The following is a 23,338-nucleotide window of genomic DNA, read 5'->3' on the forward strand; positions in this document are numbered from 1 at the left end:
GTCAAATGTGCTGGATCATCAAGAATAAGGCCTACTGTCTGTCCCTAAGAGCCCTGTCTCTTTCAGGGCATGCCTTGAATGGGATAGAGTATTCTTCTGTGTAGCCAACTAGTTTTAGATTGACTTATTTTCCTTTAAAAAATCAATAATAGGAAATTAAATTAAATTATGTTAAGAGATTTTTAAGATGGCAAATGTCAGGTAATGCCAAGTTAAGATTGCATGCAAGTCTTTAATAACATAACCATGTATTATTTCTCAAATAATCCATTATAATATCCATTTTTTGACAGACTTCCAAGGTGGTCAGTGAATGAGGTCAGGGATCTTAAAAGCTCAGTGTAAGAACTAAAATGAAACAGGGTTCAGTGTTTGCATGTGGCACACATTCCCCTTACTTTTCCACGTATTAGTGTGCTCTTAACGTTTAGCTCATAATTGCAAAAATACATACTTTTTTTATTTCACAAAGGGTTGACAGCTAAAATAACATCTCTGCCTCAATGTCTGCTGTGTGAAACATTAAGCAAGGATTTAAAAACTTTTTTTTTTTTTAAGGAGTGGTCGGGATTTTTTTCATTTGTTTTGCTTGGAAACAGTCAGCTCTCGTAAGTTGGTTTCAAGATTCTTTAGTGAAACTAGAAAAGATGTACTTGCCTACTATCCTGTTTCCCCTTCTTAAATGGTATGGCGGAAAGTGGCTAACTTAAATGTAAGTGAGGATTGGAACTTCCAGTTGTTGTAAGAATACATATATGATTGATGTAAGAGTTTGGTATCCTAGGAAATTGTGGCATAAAGGAAAACAGAGTAAAATACTGTGAGCTACATTGAGCTTTCATATAAATGGGGCAAATATTTTTGTCCCATCTTATAACAGAGTTGAATGTGACCCCGTGAAAATGATGACAAAAATTAAATAAAAAGAATAAAATAAAAAGAAGACACTTATCATTAGAAAATAATTCCTTTTAATCTATTCCAATATACTTTCCTTGAATGTGTGTTTATAGTTTTGTTAGGGTGTTTTTGTTTGTTTTAATGGGTACAAATTGGACAGTGTGTCATTTGTGCATTCGGAGTTTGTTGTTATAAATTTCACCTGTGTTGGGCTGATGGGTTTGTCATTTTCAGTGAGGAAGTACCTAGTGGACACTAGATTCAGGAAGAAAAATCCTTCACAGCAATGTTGCTCTGAGGTGCCACCCAATATGAAATGTCCTAGTTCTTGTGGAAGTTTCCTCAAAGTCATTTACAAAGGTATAGGACAGCAAGCTAAATATGTCTGACTAATTATAAAGCAGTGTTAGGAAGTTCAATAAGAAATAATTGCAGAGCTGTTTGAGGCCATGCTAAGATTCAGTCTCTCCTTTACAAGAAAAATTCTGAACAAGTCCATGCTTTGTACCCTCTGCATGACTGGAAGTCGTCATATGGTGTTATTTAAAAATCATTATTTTCCTTTTACCCTACTTGTTCCTGTTATCACTTGTAGTATGTCTGAACTTAGCTCATAAGCGCTCTTGGGCAGGAACCCAGGTCTTTTCTATGTTTTGTAGAGTGCTTAGCTATATAAATATATATTCAAATACAGCTCTGTGCTAACGCTTTCCCTTCACACATCTCAAGAACCCTCACTTTCTAACTTTGAGATGTACCTGAAAAATGTGGCAGCTTTAGGAGCTGAAGATATTAAACAAGGAAAATCTCTCAAACTCAAGCTCTTTAAAAATGATAGTATTCACTGCCAGCCAAGTTAAACATGAAGTAGACAATCTGTCATCACTCTTTACAATTTAATATTTAGCAAACTGTGGGTGAGAAACCTATGTGGTGATCGTCTTGATGTGAGGTCTGCTGTTTTAAAAAAAAATGGGGGGTGACAGCAGCCTTAATTAATATACCTAATAGTGCCAACATTTAAAAAAAAAATTGTGGGGAAAGAGCACAGTATGTGTACTTATGGGGCACAGTATGTGTACTGCAGAACAGTGACATGATTCAAAGGAATCATTGCCTGAATGCTCACCCATAAATTTGACTGCACTTTGGAATAGCTAAGATCCTCATTAATTATCTTTTTTGTGTTGCTCTGACATATCCACATTCTAAGTTATCCTTTTTATGAAATCACAGGGTGGATGTTCAAAAACTGTTGGAATGTCTTGCATTTTTCAGTACAGATAGAAAATAATAGACTAGACTGAAATCTCAGAATCAATCTTCTATAAGGGGTTTAGAGGCATTTTTTGTTAAAAGTTGGTAACATTTTCTAACATAATTTGAACCTGCTGATTTTGAAAATGGTTGTTACCAAGCTGAATTTTGAATGTAATTTATTTGCAAGCTCAAACTTGCAAATAAATATGGCCACCAAACTTCACCAGAAATGTTTGATTTACCAACTGTGTCCATGTACCTGTCAGTAAAATCAAATTCTTTGGCATAATTCCTTTTCACTCTATTAAGAACAGAAATGAGAAGAGACACTTCATAGTTTTAACACACATTGTACCCTAATATTCAACTTTTTGAAGCAGTTTAGTCATCTGTATATCATAATATTAGAAATAAGTTAATCATAACACAGAAGTTTATTTTCCTGCAACATGTGAAATCATTTTCTTGCATGCTTAATATTTGTTTTGTAGTTACATAATGACTTGTAGTTGGAGTCATATAATTAATATAGAAGAGATGGTAGTGGGATTTTTTTTACGAATAGGGGGAGGCACCATAAGTTAGAGGAGGTGGTGGTTTATGACATTCATATTGGTTACAGATATAGGTAAACCATAGAACTAGTAGTAAGTCTCAGGAGATCCACTCCAGTTTCCTAAAGTCTATGCATTATTTGTCAAAAATCTGGTAAAGGAGACATGCATGAAGCAAGTGAAGAAGGATTGCATAGAATAAGGGAGGCAACAGCCATTAGAAAGAAACTACAAGATGTCAAATATAGAGGCCATTAACAGAATTGAGTTAATCTTTCATTCAGAACAGATAGTATCAGTCATGTGGCACAGAAAATGCTGTGCCCAATACACTGACAAAGTTAAAATCCAGAGGCTACAGAAAGCAAGAGCATCTGCAACAAGTGTATTGTATGGCAAGCTGTAGTGATCTCAGTAAAGACACCAGTGTCCATAGTACAAGAGAGTCCAGTTCTGTGAAGCCTCCTGCCTGGAGATGTTGCAAGTTTTTTGTCAAGAAGTACTCCCAGAATAGAGACTCATCTCTGCAACTACATTCAAGATGAGTGAACAGATCATGCAAACAGCAGTATTTGACTACAAAATGAGAGATCATTTAGCTGGAGTAAATTACCTCCTAGCTGCTGAAGGCAAGTACCACCTGACTTGTTACATCCTGTTTATGAAGTCTGTGATGAGAAGGAATGAAGGCACAAAATTTACTGACACAGCAGTGCTTTGGCTTCAAAATGAGCTTCAAAAAGCAGCCAGTCAAGGCCATGTTTTTGAGCTACTTGAAGTTTGGCATTGTTATTGCAATCTTGCAAAGGAAACTGTGATTGAAATTCCACACACTTAACTTTACATCATTCGTAGATCATCATTCAAGGAAAATCTCCAAACTCATATTGGGATTTTATTTCAGTTCACTTCCTTGCCTGATTGGTCGCATGCTGAGAGACAAACACTCATGTCCAGCCAAGTATAAATATGTACCTGTCTCACAAATGATGAGATGACCATTCCCAAGAAGACACATTTCTATCACTCGTACATGTTGCACCGAAAATTTCACACCCTGGCCACAAAGGTTTCTTTGTCAGTGAGGATCATGCATCACCAAGACTTGTTCAGATTGCTTGTATGTGTTCCTCCACTTGCCGTATGAAGGCCAATCTTTTCTTGAGGGCGATGCTGATGAAGAGAACCTTAAGAAACAAGAATCAGTGAAATTCAGGGTGCTTAGTGTAGCTCATTATATATTGTGTGAACAGTGGAAGGTAATGGACATCAAAGCATATTTGTCTTGGGTGCACCCTCCATCAGGCAACTGGGCAAAACAACTTATTCTGCTTTTTCATGAGTCTGGCCACTGTATGTATTATGAAGGAATCTTAAAGGTGGACAAAGCCTTAGTAGAGAAAACCGTGCTAACAATGGATGATGAGAATGGTTGCTGCTGTTCCTCCTAATCTTATTCCCAAGAAATGTATTCACTATGTAGCTGACAATATTAATATACATTATACTTCTCTGAATGGCAAAAACACATTTCATAAACCCAAATCGCTGCTTGGCAAAGATGGCTTGCCACAATCTGACGTTTATTGATCTAAAGTAATCAAACAACAGCACACTCGGTGTTTCTGATTTAGGTGACACAATCATACCAGCCAGTGTAAGAAATGATGAAGCTAAACCAGTAGTCAAGAACCCTGTTCGCAGAGTGGTACTCTGAATCTGAAGAAAACTGCAAATCTGCAGTGATGGCAAGATCCTCTGATATGGCTTTTTATCATTAAACTTCAAAATGAAGATGCGGATGGACACATGACAACAGTACCAGTAATAACTACCACTGGATACTCATCAGTCATTCAAGCCCCTGCTAGAAACTCTTGTTACTTTTGCACAGGGATGCAAATATGTCATCAGTGCATGGGCAGCAGTACATGGTTCTAACAGTTGATGAAGCTCTGTACTGTACACTGATGGAACTAAAGTGGGCTACACCAGAGTACAGAGAGTGGCTTATTTCATGATTAGGAAGCCTTGATGTCTGAATGAACTTTCAAAAACTCTAAGGTCAGCACCCACAGGCTTTGGAGCTAATAGATGCCTGGATTGAAGGTGATGTTTTTAGCCCAAACTCAACAGAACAAGCTAGGTATGGCAAGTCATATGCTAGAGCAATGCAGGCTCACAAATTGACGTTTCAAGCACTGTGGAGCCCGCTTCTTCCACAACTCTTGGACTTCATAGCAACACATGATCAGGAGCTCAAAGAGGATACTATCAGAGCTACTCTGTCACATTGTTATGGTGAACTCATGTCAATTCATGCTTCGCAAAGATTTTGAAATCTCACCTCTATATTTGCAAAGGTGAAGGTAGTGTGAACTTCAGGTTTTGGTGGCAGTACGTGGAAATGGTGGCCCTACCGCTCATATTCAGCTGTGCCCAAAGAGAAGGAAATTGAGAGCTGCATCTCTTGACCTTCAAATGTGTGCTATCATTCTCCATGATATCTGACCGTACAAACTATATATGGTGGGGTGCTATCTGAATCACAGAATTACATCAACTATTGACATGCTCAGGTTGTTCCAGCAAGGGAACTTTGTTGTCAAGAGATCATGTCTGAAGTTCAACCAAGTGGATCCTAATTAGAGCCAAGAGTGGCTTAATGGCATAGGAAAGAAAGGAGGTCGAATTGCAGGCATCACCAAGACTTGTTCAGCCATCAGCAAATAGGCCTTGATTTACAACCTAAGAGCCCAAATTGCAGCAGACACCTGACCCTTGTTCCACGTTGGCTTGGATGACCAACTTATTCACATAAGTCAAGGAAGCAGTGTGACAATGAAGATGAGAATGCCCTCTTATAAACACTTCAGTGATTCAAGGTTTTTTCTGGCGAGGAACCACCCTCTTCATTGCAAAATGTTGAAACAAAAGTTCTGGCCACTAAAGCTGTAGAAGATACAATGTTGCATGCAAAGATCCTAGGACAAGTGCAATTGGACAGTTTTGTGGAGAGAAATAGCTTGTGACAGAAGAGGGCGAGCCTAGACATATATATGTTCATGATGTGCTGCTAAAAAATAATGCTCCAACTTCTTCTATACTATATGAGGTGGGGGAAGAAGTCAAAGGAAAGTTTTTACCATGAAGGTAGACAGAAATATTCTTCAGTGATTAATCTCAGCCTATGAAGCTAGCAAGACTGTGAATTTGCAACAAATTTTGAAACATGAGTTAATGCCTGCCCTTTGGCATTAGCACAGTCAAATGGCAGACTAAGAACAGGCACAAAAGCAATACTCGGTGATGTACTGACAGCTGATGTCCACTGCTTGCCAACAGTTACCCCTGTTGGGAGAAGCTGTTGTGTAATAGATGCAAAAGCTTCTGCAAGCCGTCTGGAACTAAAATGTTTGGAGACCCTGCAGGGATATTTGTAAAAACTGGAGCAGACTTCTACAGAATAAATTGTGATGTGTTTGACAGGTATTGCAAGGAGTCTATCAAGGGTGATATAATGTAGAAATGCTCAAGAGAGGTACAAGACCCATCCGAAGAGTAGTGAAAGGAAAATATGTGCCTCTTCCACACGCAGTAATTAGATGAATTTCATTGCAGTTCCAGAAAATAAGGAGGACCTTGCAATATTTTTGTCCGAGCAACTAATGACACAAGCACAACATGATAAAATCATTCTGGCTGGTGGCTTTCAGGATGAGACTGAAGTGAGATGCTCAATATTGAGCAGGTGAGACCAATCAGCTGTGTGTTCATCAGGAAGATGCAGACACAAGTATGATTTTACGCTGTGTCCATAGGGATACCAAAGTGTTGGTTGGTGCAGTCAGGTAGACTGATGTGCTTATTCCCTTGGTGGCTCACTATAGCAAAATGACATGTGGGCAGCTTTGAATGAAAGCTGGCACATCAAAGGAACCAAAGTACTCTCCCGTTCATGCCATTTGTGAGCAACTACAATAGGGACCTACTGTTCTGGAAATTCTCTTTTTGCAAAATCATGGCCCGACTGGTTGTGATGCTGGACACAGCAAGAAGACAAATATGGAAAGTGTTTCAGCGATGCCATCAGCTTCTAACTCGAAAGGGGTGACCTGGACCTGAAGGTGAAAAGCGTAGCAGAGCTTATTTATAAGATGTATGTAGAAGTCCCGAGCAGTGACAAAGTATGTGCCATTTTGTTCAGAATGCTCTACCCCCAAATAGTGATGCAGTTTTCTTTCACATGTACAGAGCTCGTTACCAGACACTAGTTTGGAGACAGGCCCACTGCCCAAATGCAATACTTCCTCTTCCAAATAGAGTGGGTTAGAAACAGAAGGGTGGAGATCTGGTGCTACAGCTTATGTCATTGTCACCAATTCCAGCAGATTGCATGGAGGCAATATTCTGTGGCCACACAATAGGGTGCAGAAGTCACCAATGTAGGTGTAGGACAGCATGACTTGTTTCTACAGGAGCATGCAAATATAGACAACTGAAATAAGATTGTGTCCATGTATCTGACAATTAGTGCATAAGGACAGTAATGTCAAATAAGTAGATGTTAACATAGTAATTGACCTATTAGGATGTTGATTCAGTCTGCCACTGTATACCAAAGTTTCTTGAAATAGTGTTGAATAGTTTCTTGAAAAGTTTCACAATAGTGAAACTTGTATGCATCAAAATATTTACTTAATGTTTAGTCAAGAAAATAATTTCACTTTTAAAAACAGGTGTTTTTAGATTGTGTTGTATTTGATAGATAAGTCAGCTTGTGTACTTTTATTTCAAGATGCTAATGCTCAGGTTTAAGAGCCATGTAAGCATGATCAGTCATAGTTGTATAACCTATTAAATTATTTTGAGTACCTCTTGCAAATAAGAAACTGAAATTCAATAGTTTTGTAAAAAGTTTTGCAAACTGTTTGATCACTTTTATTATCTCCAACAGCTAATTAAGATCTAACTGAAGTATGTTAATCCTAAACGAAAAGGAAATAAAGATTTACACTTAAGCAATTTCCGTATGTTACTTTATTCTCTTGGTAGAGTCCTTTACATATAACATGCAGGGTTGGCAACAACCATGTTTGGATTCAACACATCCTAATTATCCTAAAAAGACTTGCTACTATTTTTTAACAAAAAATGCCACAAACAGTGAACTTCTTTGAAAACCCAGCTAGTCTATAAGTTTTTATTCTTTTCTGGCATAGTACTGCGGTGCTTCTATCCATTTGTAGTTTTCCCCCCTACTAGTTAAATTATTATTCTTATTTAGGCTTGGCAGGATTCTGTTTTAATCAATAACTGTCGGTAAATGTCGATTTCAGCTGACACAGAAATCAGCCGGAAAAAATCAATCAGTAACAGTTGACGTGCCTGCAGGGATAGAGTATCACTGGTTCTGCCACCATGCAGAGAGTCCTCTGCAGCCCTGCTGTCACAGGAGTGAGCAAGTGGGTCCCTGACAATGGAGCTGCAGAGTGCTCCCTGTGCTGCCTCAGGGCCATTGTCACCAGATCCCTGCATGCAACAAGGTGCAGCAGAGGCTGTGGTACTGGAAGGATACAACTGAGACCATGGCCAGGACTGCAAGAAAGAGGAGACAGAGTTCTTGGCCATGAGGGAGGCTATCCCACTGCTCAGTGGCTCCCGTGGCAGTGCAGGGCAAGTCCACTGCAGCCCCGCTGTCATGAGCTTTCTCTCTAACCACCAGCTGATAGTACCAAGGCTGCAACCTTCCCCACACTTCGTGCCACCTGGGATCAGGTGTCTCAGGTCCTGAGACCATGCAGGGAGCCCTTTGCGGCTCTACTGTTATGGCCCCACTCATTCCTTTGCCAGCCAATAGTTTGGGAGCCATCCCTGGGCAGGAACTGTTCATCAGCGGGGCAGCGGCCAACAACTAGTGCTACTGTTTATAGCAGGGGTTTTCAAACAGGCGGGTTGGGACCCCTCAGGAGGTCATGAGGTTATTACATGGAGGGTCGCGAGCTGTCACCCTCCACCCCAAACCCTGCTTTGCCTCCAGCATTTATAATAGTGTTAAATATATTTAAAAGTGTTTTTAATGTATAACGGAGGTTGCCATACAGTCCTGGCCAGGGGGTCTGTGCTTCACAGGGCCAGGATGATTGCAGCTTCCCCTGCACCTTGCTCCTCGGTGTCCTGACACATGTGATTACACAGGGAGCCCCCTACAGCCCACTGTCAGCACTGCCCTAGCCCCAGCCCTACCTCCACAAATATAAAAATAATAAAAATATAAAAAATCTTAAAAATAAAAATTGATAAAAATCATTGACATTAGAAAAAAGGAAAATTGAATTCTGCCAGGCCTATTCATATTGCAGTAGTAGTTGGACTCCATCCTTACTGTGCTAGGCACTCTATAGATACATAAGATACATGAATGGACTATAAGGTGGAGAGAAAGCTGGCTAGATTGTCAGGCTCAACGGGTAGTGATCAACGGCTCGATGTCTAATTGGCAGCTGGTATCAAGTGGAGTGCCCCAGGGGGTCGGTCCTGGGGCCTTTTTTGTTCAACATCTTTATTAATGATCTGGATGATGGGATTAATTGCACCCTCAGCAAATTCACAGATGACACTAAGCTGGGGGGAGAAGTAGATACGCTGGATGGTAGGGATAGGGTCCAAAATAACCTAGACAAAGTGGAGGATTGGGCCAAAAGAAATCGGATGAGGTTCAACAAGGGCAAGTGCAGAGTCCTGCACTTAGGACGGAAGAATCCCATGCACCGCTACAGGCTGGGGACCGACTGGCTAAGCGGCAGTTCTTCAGAAAAGGACTTGGGGATTACAGTGGACGAGAAGCTGGATATGAGTCAGCAGTGTGCCCTTGTTGCCAAGAAGGCCAACGACATATTGGGCTCTATTAGTAGGAGCATTGCCAACAGATCGAGGGAAGTGATTATTCCCCTCTATTTGGCACTGGTGAGGCCACACCTGGAGTGTTCCGTCCAGTTTTGGTCCACCCACTACAGAAGGGATGTGGACAAACTAGAGAGAGTCCAGCAGGGGGCAATGAAAATGAGTAGGGGGCTGGGGCACATGATTTACGAGGAGAGATTGAGGGAATTGGGGTTATTTAGTCTGCAGAAGAGAAGAGTGAGGAGGGATTTGATAGCAGCCTTCAACTACCTGAAGGGGGGCTCCAAAGAGGATGGAGCTCGGCTGTTCTAAGTGGTGGCAGATGACAGAACAAGAAGCAATGGTCTCACGTTGCAGTGGGGGAGGTCTAGGTTGGATATTAGGAAACACTATTTCACTAGGAGGGTAGTGAAGCACTGGAATCGGTTACCTAGGGAGGTGGTGAAATCTCCATCCTTAGATGTTTTTAAGGCCCAGCTTGACAAAGCCCTGGCTGGGATGATTTAGTTGGTGTTGGTCCTGCTTTGAGCCGGGGATTGGACTAGATGGCCTTCCAACCCTAATATTCTGTGATAAGAAAGACACTGCTGTTCTGAAGAGTTTACAATCTTAAGTATGTTCTAAATTAGGTTCTCCCTCCCATTAAAGATTGGCAGGGGCACACTGTGCCCAGGATCAAGCACTCACTGTTCTGCCCGGTGCTGCTTGCTAGGTGTTGAGAACTCTGCTTCGCTGTTGTCTTGCCCCCATCTAGCATTACTAAGGCAACTTCTTCCATGTATTGGTGGTATTTTGCTTCTGTCATCTTTCATTCTGTTTCAGGGACATTCTCAGTTGTGTCAAGGTGCACAGCTTGATTGTGAAATAGGTCTGCAGGGCTAAATTTTAATCAGGAGTTGGGAAGGAACACTTGCCACTGGGATGAAAGGAGCATGAGGCGTTGCCAACTTTGTCAGTTGGAGGGAGATTAAGGTGGATACTTGGCACTGGAGAGTTTAACACTTGGAAGGGAAATTGTATTGGGGCATGCCATTGACAGGAGGGATTAAGAAGCATTGATAGCTAGGAAAAGAGGGTTAGGTTACCATTCTTGCCATTAGAATAGGATTGGAAGGCTTGTGGGAGTGGTCTTAGGGCATGTCCTCCTCTTCTGCTGCCACTGCCTCTCCCCTCCTCCCAAAAATAAACCTCAAGAGGGATGCACTTCTGGAACATCCTCTTATTGCTGCATTTCAGGTATGGGCTCCAAGAGTGCAGGGTACATGTTGGCTAGCTGTTTCCATTGATTAAGCCCTGCTTTCCTTAAATTGTGGGGAGGAGTCCTAGAGTACGGGCTTTGTTCCTATACCAAATCCAAAACTGCAGCTTGTAGTCTTGCCTGAGCTGTTTGCCCTGCTCTGGAATAACTACGAAAACTTTTTTAAACCTTTAGACCAATTACATCTTCATGCATCCTGCTATTAATATGAAATTCTCTCCATGTGCAATACATTACATTTGTTTAGTGTTCTAGAGTTCTGTAGTTTTCTCTCTCGAATATGCATAGTCCTTTGAGGCATTGCAACCCGGAAAACACTGGATTTGTAAGGTTTTAACCAGAATAAAACAAAAAGAAAAATGCGGCTGAGCTGGAGGAGGGAGCGGAATCACCTTTAAAGAATTTCACGTTGTTGGGGTTCGTATAATAGAGGAGTCCTTGAAATGTTTCACTGTGAAAAACAATTCAGAAAACAAAAAAACAATACTACCCCCCCCAATCCCCCCGCTGTTTCCCAGGCACTTTCCCATCCTCTAGCAAACAGTCTGCCATTTCACGCTCTTTCTAATCCCAGTTGAATTTCAAAACCTATTGGGTGTGGATGCAGAATATTAGGTCTAATTTGCTATTAGTTTAGATGTCTGTTGATTCCTTCCTTGACAAATTTGAGTAAATAAAATTTTGTGTTTGCAAGATTTACTTTAGAATGGCATGTTGTGCAATAAGGTTTTAGTTGAAAACACAATAGATATTGAATTAAGCTGCTTACAGAGTGATCTATAAAATCTTTCTAGATGTCTTTCTCTAACTGCTGAACAGCCAAGGCCTCATTCCCTCTCCCACAACAGCCCCACTCCCCCCAACAAGTTAATGGGTTAAAATGGCAGTAGAAACTGCCTTCTAATACTAGGGTTTGAAAAGTGCACTTAACCACTTGCTCAGGGCATGTAGAATAAAGCATCAGGCAAAGTAATTTACAATCCTGTTTTCCTTTGAGGATAATGCAAAGCAAGACTACATAATGGAAGTATTATTTCCTGTATTTTTGTCAATTCAAGGTCCCTACTTACGCTCTACTGGAAAAGGCAATGAAGGAGTAGAAGTGGCTTCATTTCTTGTTTGCTGTTTTTGAATGGTTTAGAATGTCTCAAACAATGGGTACGGGATCATACACTTGCTATTACATGGATGAGGACCGAGAGACTTAACAGGGAAAAAGAAATCTGAAAATATTATATGATTCTGACCCCTAACGAATCCACTGACACAGAAACATTGGGTTCATCAGTTCCATGTATACTTTTCATTAAAATGGCTTTCGCTTGGGGTTGATTCAAACAGTCTCTGATATTGATCCTTGTTGCACAAAACTGTGTTTAATGTACACAGTATTTACATAGCAAGCTAACCACCTTGGTCAAAAGAGAAACAAGAAGATGAAACATCAGCTATCTTTTGTTCAAATGAAGCTTCATTCTGGTGCAATTTTTAATCTGAATTTCAAAAATTATTTTAAGTGGCTATAGCTCTTGCATTAATAGTTAGTTACATTGTGCAAAGTATTTTAATAATTTAACAGAAAAAGCGTTGGAAGGAATAAAATAAATGCAGTGGCTTAAATATATCTCAGTGGTTACAAATTTTAAGGCCCTGTTTAACTTAGAGAAGGTATTAAATTGAATTTTCTCAGATAATTGACAATATATTTGAAATGGTCTGCTGTGTGAGTGGCTTTTTTGCTTCATGAAAGAGGAACTATACGCCAAAAAGACTTCTCTGATGCAGCTACCTAAACTAGCATAGTTGGTGGTCTCCTGTAAAATTCTATTTTTTTAACAAGTATGTAATGAAATATTTAAGAAAAATAAATCTAGCATAACTGAAATCTGAAGTTGCCCATATATTCTTATTTAGAGGTATCTATCTGTACTGCAGGCAACTTGAACTGTTCCCGTACTGGAAAATTTAATGTACCACTCAATTACTATTCTTTAGCCCAATTTAAAATAATAGATTGGGAGTAAGGTCTTAATGCAGTGTAACCTTTGGAACATTAGAAATAACCTCTTTCCCTTCTGAGGTTGGTGTACAGTAATGGCATCAGTCTTATCACATTACATGAATATATTTTCTAACTGTATTTAAAACTTTTCCACTTGACGTTGGTTCAGTATGTCTCTCCTTGCTCTCGCCCATTAGACTACAATACAGTTTAGAAATACTGTCAGTGTTGCAAGAAAATATGCCATATCTTAGGGCTTTATGGTTCCTTCATTATGTTGTTTTGGAGTTACATTAACCCTAGCTTGCATATCTTTTCAATGTTTGGACTTTTCATTTATGCTTTTGAGATTTTTTTGTTGAACTTACTGCTCTGTTTTGCCACAATCTATTTGATTCCTCCTCGTTGTTGGGAATCCTTTGTTTTCCCATAACACACTTAGTTCTGTTTTTATTAATGTGTATAGTTGCAACTATATGAAGTACAGAATAAAATACCTTGGTCTGTGTCTATATTTTTTTAACACTGTTCCTGAGACCTCCATGAGTTGGTTTGCATTCTGTGTTTTGAGAATGCTAACAGATGAAAATGAATATCTACTACAGTTCTGGTTTTGATCCTTAATCAACTCACTTCATCAAGAAAGAGGGTTTTTGGTTTATCCTGTTGTTGAGGACTCAAACTTGCTTTTTTGAAGGATCTTTTCTTTTTTCCTGAGCACTCTTGCTTCAGAACTAAACTTCTTCTTCCTGTCATTTTACTCTCAGAAGTGTGCTGGGCTTGATTTCTTCCTCCTTTCCCTTATGCCCCCACTACCCTACCTTCCATTCACCTTAATTTGGAGGTCAGTTACTTATAAATTACATATGTATCCATTCGTGATTAAATATGTTATATAATTCTTGGTGTAGTGTTCTGATACTATAGGAAGATGCAGTCCTTGTTTCAAAGGCATTGTCGTGCATTCTTTGACTGAATATAATTAAAGTGGGGCAGAGGGGCATTGGTATAAATTTAGTTAATGCCATATTATAGTTGAGATTTTTAAATGAATAAAAGATAGCAAAGTCAATGTTCTGGTTCTTGCTGTAATTATGCCACATTGCACATACATATATTAGCTCTTTTGCCCTATTGCCATACACTGGAAAAGAAAACACAACATATCCACAAGGAGGTGTGGTTGTTGCTGCTTTGATATTCAGAACTTTGACTTTCCAAAGTTTGGTTCCAATCCTGTGTTCCTTACTTAAGGCAAAACTTCAACTAACTTAAATGGGAGTTTGCCTAAGGAATGCACAAGTTGGGAAAGCAGGGAGCAGAGGAGGTGAGAAATGAGGCAGTAACACGGATTTATTTTTTATTTTGCATGTAATATTTAGTCTCAAGCACCAAAAACCTAGTTGAAGTGGAGTTAAGGTTGAAAATATCTGTACATTGCTGCAGTGAAAAACACTTTACGAAGTCGTAGTAATTTATTAAGCACAAGTGTTATAAAGCAATTGCCATGCAGCAAATCTGTTGGGTTTTTTTACTGTTTTAAAACTTTGCTTAGTGAGAAGAGTCCCTATAGAGTTTGCACGCTGTACAGGGACACTGTTCCTTTCAAGATGTGCAAAGATGGACTTTGCTTTTACCTACAAAAAAATTCTACTTCCTCCATGGAGCTTTCTTACATTTGCTTCCTATGTTGTATTAGGCACACAACAGACACCTCCACCCCTTACCTTTCTCTCATGTTGTGCGAGGAGAGCTATGTCTTGGGGAGGCATGTGGTGCAGGTTTTGAAGTTGACCGTAGGAGACTACATGGCACCCCTCTCCTTGAATGTAACTCTCTCCGTCTAACTCCTAACCACTCCCAGTTTCACCCCATTTGGCATATTCCTGCTTTCCCTTTATGAAGTCATTACTGAATCCATATTATACACTAGAACTTCCTTTAATAACCAGCATTTTGAATTGTTTTAGCAACAAACCAACCAAATGTGGTCAAAGATACCAGTCTTCATGAAAACCAACATACTAAAAACAGTTTGGAGTTTCTGGCCACGATATTTTGTAGCTGTGGATATCAAAAATGTTAGAAAAACATTCAGGAGGTGAGATGGCTTCATTTTTGAGCCCTCATCTCTCCCAAATTCCATGTCCAATTTGCCTCAGACTTTTGAGAAAAATTTTACCCTATTTAAGATAATTTTTTAATGAAAATTCAGGCAGATTGTCATTTTAGTGAAGTGAGAGGAATTTAAAAAATGGTTATAAAGGAAGGCTAGCAACAACCTGAGCTATGTCTCTTGCGTCTTCAAAACAGATGACCTGGAGTTGAGGGAGTTTATTGTATTAAAACAAACAAAAAAATCCACCAAACAAACATTGTTTACACAGCTATGGATAAAATGCCTAACACCATACCATTGAAGGTCATGTTGGAAAGAGAGACGTTGTGGTGAATAGGGCACACCTGGGTCCTGTTCTTCACTCTTCCACTTACACTCTGAACATAGGCAAGTCATGGCATCGCTGTCCCTCTGTTTCCAGTAGTGCCCTTCATCTTACTTGTCTGTTTAGCTTCTAAGCTCTTTGGAGCAGGGTCTGTCTTACTATATGCATATACAATGTCTAGTATAATGGGGTCTTGATCTTTGTTGGGGCTTCTAGTATTATCACAGTAACAGTAGTAAATATTTGATTACTTGCATACTTATATATATGCATATTCAGTAGCAAATTAAAGTTACAAATGAGTATATTTGTGAAATATATATTTAACTCTTTCATCACTTAGGTTCCTGTGGCTAGAGCCAGCATTCTCTGGCTTACTGGGGAGTATTGTGAACGAGTTCCAAAGATTGCACCTGATGTTTTGAGAAAGATGGCTAAGAGCTTCACTAATGAAGATGACCTTGTGAAGCTGCAGATCTTAAATTTGGGAGCAAAACTGTATTTAACCAACTCAAAACAGGTAAGCGTAAGACTATATAAACAAGTGATCCTTTCCTGCCACAGGAAAGTATATTTTTTGCATTCTGCATGGATTAGCACTCGTTTCTTACATATAGATCTAAAACAAGCAAGCTTTACATGTGGAAATTTACTACCGCATCACTGACTGGACCCAAAACTAGTAGCACACAGAACAGGAGGTCCATGTATTTGTTGCGTGAAATGTAGCAATTGTGTGAAATGTAGGTGGTTGTGTGAAATGTAGCAATTCCATTTGCAGGGAATTTGACAAACCCACTTTGATTTTCAGTTGTTTGGGTTAATGCTTTTTGAATGTAAAACTCCAAAGCAAACTGCTTTGCTAATTTTCACACGCTTTTGGGACCATGCTTTGCCTCCCACCAGATGTCCTAAAATCCCTCTTGCCTTTTTCTCAGGTCAGACCTGCTGGGATAACAGTGAATTGCAGGGGGACTACAAGCCTAAATCTCCAGTAGAGGCAGAGTCTCAGGACTCTGCCTGTAGAGAGGTGATAACTGGAGGCAGGGCACCTAAGGGGACATCCTTTTAGCAGACCATACAGGAGTCAGAGGTGCAGTTACCTCAAAACTGTCACAATGACCACTTCCCTTTTCTTACCCTGTCATTTCATATAAAAAAAAAGCTTTTCTGGCCCTTCGGTTATAGAGATAATTGGAAAAACTTGAACTGAATGTAAACGATACACTTATGCCTGCCTGAATCTGCAGATAGCCTGAAAAAATAATGGAGAGGTATGAACTGCCCCATTCATCTTTGATGAAGGCCTTGTGAATTGTCATTGTATGGCCACGGAATATAGCATTTTTTCACAAAGCTACAAAATGGAGCACGTTTGTCATGAAAGTTGCCCACTTTTCTATAGCCAGTTGCCTGAAGTTTTTCTCTATCTCCCTGTCCTTCCAGACCTGCATGCCTCTTGCTCTCCAGCTTTCCACTCAACAGGAAGTTAATTGGGTTGCAGGGCATATTCCTTGCACTATACAAGGGAGCTAAACAGCAAGGCGGTCTTGACCCTATTCCCTTTCTCCCCTTTTCTGTGGATCTGCCACTTGCAATCTGAGTTTCTTCTCTAGTGGACTCAAAGTAGAACATACATCAGATTGTTTGCCAGCTATCAACAGGCTTCAAAAGAGTTGTCACAGTAGTTATCAAAGGATTTTGGTGTATGCATATGGCCATTGAGAGGAAGGAGCATTGATCCATTTGGAGACCCACCATCCATCCTTAAGAAAGAAACTAATTAAATTCTTCAAGTAAAAGGTTATGGGCTTACAAAATGAGAATAATCTTTTATCCATGGCAATGCTGTAAACATAAAAGTTCTGCAAGCATCATACTTAGGAGTCCCAAGGTGGTCCTGGTAGGGAAAAGTTTAAGAGCCCAAACTTATTTTAAAAAGTGGAAGATACATAGTTTTGGTAATATCTTCCTCAAAAAATAGCTTATGAGCTCTTCAAATTGTGTTCTTTGGAAAATCCTACTGTATTTTGAAGTCAGACCTTTTGAGGGAAAACATACGTTCTCATAGCATAACAACATAAACACGTCACCAGATTTTCTGAAAATAAAATGACCCTATGTTTACTGTACCATAGTAACAGACTCTGGCTTTAACAAAATTTCTGTCTACCTAGCATTTCTCAACAATATTTATTTTCATTAGTTTTAAAAACACTGCATAAAAGTTAGATGCTAATTTTTTACCTTAGGTATGGTGGTTATAGTAACAGGTCCAAGAATCTAAAATGTTTTTACTCTTACAGGGAGGCATTGATTTTGAAATAAGGACAGTCTTGAATACACTAAAGACCTGGTAACCTAAAAGACTATCCTGTTTCAAATGGGCTATCGCGCCATCCTTTTTTCCATCAACTAGTGGGGAGGCACCAGATCTTGCTTCCTCTTTTGGGTAATCCTGCAGGTGTTCGGAGCTGTCAAGTAGGGGAAGAGAGCACAATTGCAAACAGAGTCAGTCTGTGATAGATCCTCATAAATTGTGTCTGCATCAGAAACTGACTGATCAGATTTGTATCCAGTTGTGACGTGGGAGTTGGATTGCCTCCCCATTCACCCAAACAAAAAGCTACTAGTATTCTGCTCAGAGAATCTAGAGGAGGGACCTCTAGCAAAGGACACTTTCTGTGTCCACTGGGGAAGAATGCTTATGTATGTTTTTTCCGCCAGTGCTGCTCATAACAAAACTCCTGGAGAGACTAAGGTTTGATTAATAGTTCCAAATGGAAGGTTCTCATTTTTGTTGCAGCTAACCAAAGCAAATTTCATTGGCTGAATGGCTTCAGATTATCATGCAGAAGTTGGTCACATAGCTCCATGTCAAACGGGGAGCCCTTGCTCTGGCATTATGGCTTATGACATAAGAGAGCTCCATAGGCATGACCATCTCCAAACAGATAGCTAAAGGCCTCCTGTCCTATGAGAAGCCATCTACAAGAAAGGCTTGAAGTTCCAGATGGAGGCTTACAGTGTTGTGCAAACAGTCCTATGTTGACTTTTTTTATTATCCTGAATTAAAAATGCTGGACAATCTTCTTCACCTGCCTATGTCTAACTTAGATTCACTACATCTCAGGGTGATAAGACCACTATTTTAGCCTGTTACGAATTAGTTGAAGCCAGATCAGTGTGTAGTTTTGTTTTGGGGGGTGAAGGAGAGTGGAGGGGAAATCAGGTTAATGTGGGGCTTTTGACATGTTCTGACCATTCATTAAAAAGCCCTCAGTGTAATGGGATACTAATGAGGTACTGACAAAACTCATGTAAGCCCCTTTTGAGCCATTCATTACGTGTTTCAGAGTAACAGCCGTGTTAGTCTGTATTCGTAAAAAGAAAAGGAGTACTTGTGGCACCTTACGTGAGAGTTCAGGATTCTTATATGGAAGATCATTTTCCTGATTGCAGTGGTTTCAGTTCAGAGCGAATAAGCTTTATGGTTTAACGATCATATTTTGCAAAGATACACATATTTTGCAAAGATAAATTGGCGCTATGTACTCATCCAGAGTTTTTTCCAAGGTGGAGTTAGAAGTTCTATCTTAAGGAGCCTATTGTCCTGCCAGTGTTCTTCTTATGTTTGAATTTGAGTCCTATCTCCACACGCTCAATGTTAAAATCACTGGGATTTATCACCGATTCTCAAGAGTGCTCTGGATCCTGTCTATTTTAAGTGTTCACTTCAGTACTCTGGAAAAATCATATGTATTTGCCTGAAGAGAATCTTCCACATAAAGTTTTCTCTGAAACAGATGCCCTCTCAGCCCTGTCCTTCCAGCAGGAAAGTAATTCAGCTGCCTTGCTTTCTTACTTATTGCAAATTGATGCTCTCAACTGCACAGTAGCTCCTTCCTTGCCTGTCTTCTCAAAATTGGACTTAGATACTTTTCAATTTCAGAGAATTTCAGGAAATGTTTGTGGAATCAATCTTCTCACAAGGGAATTCCGTATCTGCTGACAACTGGAACAATTAATCTCTTCAGATGTAGAACCAATATGAAGCAGATGTTGGTGCAAAACAAATGGTCAAACAAGAACAAACACATCCTCATTTCTTGCTTCAGATTTACAGAATCTGGTCATAGTATATTCCGTTAACCTTCAACCCTCATAGAAGGAAGTGACCAAGAGGTTAGCCTGAAATGGCAGAAAATAATTTCTCTTTGAGCATTCCCAATATAAATAAAACTCAGCATCGCAACAGATTCCCTCAGCTGTTTCAGTAGGTGTCATGGAGAAAGCAGCCTCCAATGCACAAATATATCACTAGATTTGAAGGATATGATTTCTTTTTCAACTGAGAATCTATCAGTTATTTAGTGGCTACTAATGTATCAGAGATTGTTTCTGTATTTTCTTGAGTGTGGCTTCCATTAAAAAGCAACAGAGAGATTAATAAATACCATTTGGTATACCCAACAATGTTACATTTTGTTATGAATAGCACCCCAACATTCTTGATATACTAGACATATGTCCAATTACTATGCATGAAATTTCCTCTTTCCCCAAATTTTTTAGGAATCTCTCTGGATCTCCTTCCTTCCCGAGCCATAGGGAGAACAAGATTGCCTGCATTGCCCTCAGTATGCTTGTAACACTTACAGTTCTCCATTGAGATAATGACGAATCTAATCTCATGCTTCAGGGCTTCAGCTGGTCACCTACAGGGATCAGGAAGGATTCGTCCTGACTGCACAATTGACCATACACGTTCTGTTTTTCACCTTCCTCTGTAGAAGGGACACCAGGCAGGGTGAAACCAATGTTCCGATGTGGTACAGAAGATCCTCTTTTTTAGATGCCTGGCTTGTGTATCTTGCTTACATGCTTAGAGTCAAACTAATCGCCAGATTTGGGGTCAGGAAAGAACTTTCCCTAAAGTCAGATTAGCAGATTTTTTTTGCCTTCCTCAGCCGTGTGGAGTAAAGCTCATCTGCTGGGATGATCTGGCTGTATTACACCCAATCAGTTCCCTGGCATTGCAAGGCCTCAAGCATTAGTCGCATCTTGGTCTCTTCTCTGCCAGTGGCACGTAAGTGAGGACTGAAATGCTTTAGACTAACTAAAGTAATTGAGTTCAGTATATGGGTATTTGGGTAAACTGTAGTGGCCTGTGACGTACAAGAGGTCAAACTAGATCAGGGGTGGCCAAACTTACTGACCCTCCGAGCTACATATGACCATCTTCAGAAGTTCAAGAGCTGGGGTATGCCTGCTGGGGCTCGGGGCTTATGCCCCATGGGAGGCATCTGCTGGGGCTCGGGGCTTCAGCCTTGCTCAAGCTGAAGCCCTTAGCCCCCAGCAGATGTGCCCCATGGGGCAGGAGCCCCAAGACCCCCCTTTTCTGGGCAAAAGCCCTTACTCCACCACCCTGCTGCAAGGCAGCGGTCCAGAGCTCCCCCAGAAGCCATTATGTTTGTTATTTACCTCTACATATATTCTAGAAAGTTTGGTTGCTTTGTCACAGGACAAGAGAAATTAGTCTTTCTGTGCAAATTTCCGTATTGAATGCTGCATATGATGCTCTGAGCAAGTCATTGCTCTTGAAGGAAACTTGGAGACATAAAGCATTCTTTTGTAGGGCTCTAGGAATCCAAATTTGTTGTGTCTATATTATGACTGTAGGACATAGAAGTTAATTGTAGACTTTGGGATTCTGTAATCTCTTTTTTGAATGGCAGATTCTGCTGGTAAGCAAAAACTAAACCTTACAGGACCAAATTTATTCACCAGTACTGGTGCAAGGAGGTATATAGTGCTGTCTCCACCTATGTGCCCCAGTGGCAATTTACAATTAAAGACTGTAATTTTCTCCATTCTGTTCTTTTGGAGTTTCCGGCAGGTTGAGAAGGGATTAGTTTTAATTTACAGCCCGGGAGCCCTGGTAGCAAATGTTGCAGAAGGGATAACCTGATTTAGTTTAACTTTTGGCACCTGAGAACCCCCTTTCCAAGACAGTGCATTTCATTTGGACTGCACAGCATAAACATTGCATGAGTCCAGATGATTACGTGTTTTCTGTCTGATATAAGGTTACAATTTTATTACTTTGTGTATATCATAATAAAAACATTCATTTTATATCATACAAATTTTACAAAATAAAGAGCACTATCCCTTTTCCAGAGTTCATACAGTACCATGAGAGGATAAGCCTTTTCATAGGCTGATAAAAGTGGAGAAGGGAAAAGAGGAAGAGCCCACTAAAAAGAGAAAACACTAAGTATACTTTTCATCATTAGAAATTCATCATTTTTCAAATCTTTTGTTGACACCATAGCGCATCTTGCGATATATTTACATAGCCCACACCGTTTTAGAGGAAAAATAAAGTTCTCCTCTCTGTGATTTTATTACTCTTTCATTTTTACACCAATTAATCAAAATCATTCAGAAAAGATGTATGCATCTGTGGAAAGTCATATAACCCTATTTTCATTATAACAGTGAAAATTATTAGTGAATTTTTCTAGTACATTTTACTTTACATTGACATTTTTAGACAGGCATTGTATGGTATCAGTTTCTATCCCACACTATAAACCTCTTGAGTTATTGTTATAATACTGCACAAAAATAAAGCTAAATGCATAGCAAAAAATAAAATATGCAAGGAGCTTATGTTTTTCAATATAAAAAATTCCCTTTGATAAATTTAGGGTTTTTTTTTTAAAAAATTCCTTCATTATTCATCAGTTTTGATTTGATGCACTGAAAATGTATTTATTTGTCAGATCAAATTATTTTTAGCAGTTTCTCTTTTAATGGCTTGGAAATGTATTTATATAAGTGGTTTGCAGCTCTACGTACAGTATTATTCTCTTTACACCGTGTTCTGCAAATCTAAGCTTTTTGCAGCAGAATGTTCCTGTTCCCTGTGTTTCTCTGTTTTATTTAAATTAAACTGAATTATTAAAATTACTCAATTCCTGTTAATATTCTCAGACATCGAATTAGGAAATCCTATTATGCTGTAAAAAGCTGCGATAATATAAGTTGCTTCCTTACATAAATAAATAAATGACCGATATTACTGGAGGCTTTAAGCTGCAAGAAAAAAATGGAAGAAGTCTTTTATCCTGGTTTTTAGAGGGCATCAGCAGCTTGCTTTTATGAAAAAGTAACAGCTAAATGCACTGCAAATAATTTGCAGTAATCCAGTTCAGTGATTCATGTGTCTGCTTTAATGGGTCATAATTCAGGGTAAAGTAACTGAGTGCAGTCAGAGTGCAGACACTGCTTATGCCAGGGACAGTATCTCTTCATAAAACACACCTCAGCAGAAGCAGTTTGCCAGCCCCCTAATACCCTCTGATGTTTTGATGTCCTGCATATTTTTCCGATTAAGTTTTGAGTGCCATGTTTTTAGTTGTATTTCCACATTCATTATCCTCACGTAGACCCTTCAGCGGGTTTGCCATATATGATTATTTTTTTAATGATGCCTTTCTTTCCACTTCAGCAGTTTAATAATCTAGCACATGGCTGCTTCTCAGTACTCAGCATTCACCTCCCCGGTACAGAAGAGGACATGTGGTTTGGCTTCAAAATTCCATTTGCAGCATTAGAAATGCATATTCCCTATGGAACAACATTTGTTTGACATAACCATTCATTTTTATTACCTCTTTAAATATGTTTATCCAGAGTTATCAATAATCATAAATAACTTGTATTCTCTTCTTGTCCTGTTTTTTTCCGCAGACAAAATTGCTTACCCAGTACATATTAAATCTCGGCAAGTATGATCAAAGCTACGACATCAGAGACCGTACAAGATTTATTAGGCAGCTTATTGTTCCGAATGAAAAGAGTGGAGCTTTAAGCAAATATGCCAAAAAAATATTTCTGGCACAGAAACCTGCCCCATTGCTTGAGTCTCCTTTTAAAGGTATGACTGCCAAAATCATCTGCAGAATGTTGATTGCCTAAAGCAATGTGGCAGCATATTCTCTTTCTA

General features: G+C 39.5%; 1 protein-coding gene across 7 annotated transcripts in view; it reads left to right on the plus strand.

Annotated features, from left to right (window-relative positions):
* AP3B1 (adaptor related protein complex 3 subunit beta 1) overlaps window positions 1-23,338 on the plus strand; it is a 338,592-nt gene that overhangs the window by 195,300 nt on the left and 119,954 nt on the right. For all 7 annotated transcript variants that reach the window (XR_006291016.1, XR_006291017.1, XM_037902963.2 and 4 more), the window contains 2 exons: window positions 15,665-15,841; window positions 23,083-23,269. Coding sequence is in view for 5 of the 7 variants with exons in the window: in XM_037902963.2 (XP_037758891.1) it covers window positions 15,665-15,841; window positions 23,083-23,269 (364 nt within the window). In the remaining 2 variants the exon portion in view is untranslated. The remainder of the gene's footprint in view (window positions 1-15,664; window positions 15,842-23,082; window positions 23,270-23,338) is intronic.

Source organism: Chelonia mydas, chromosome 5 (assembly GCF_015237465.2).
Source record: "Chelonia mydas isolate rCheMyd1 chromosome 5, rCheMyd1.pri.v2, whole genome shotgun sequence".
In the NCBI taxonomy this organism is placed as follows: Eukaryota; Metazoa; Chordata; order Testudines; family Cheloniidae; genus Chelonia; species Chelonia mydas.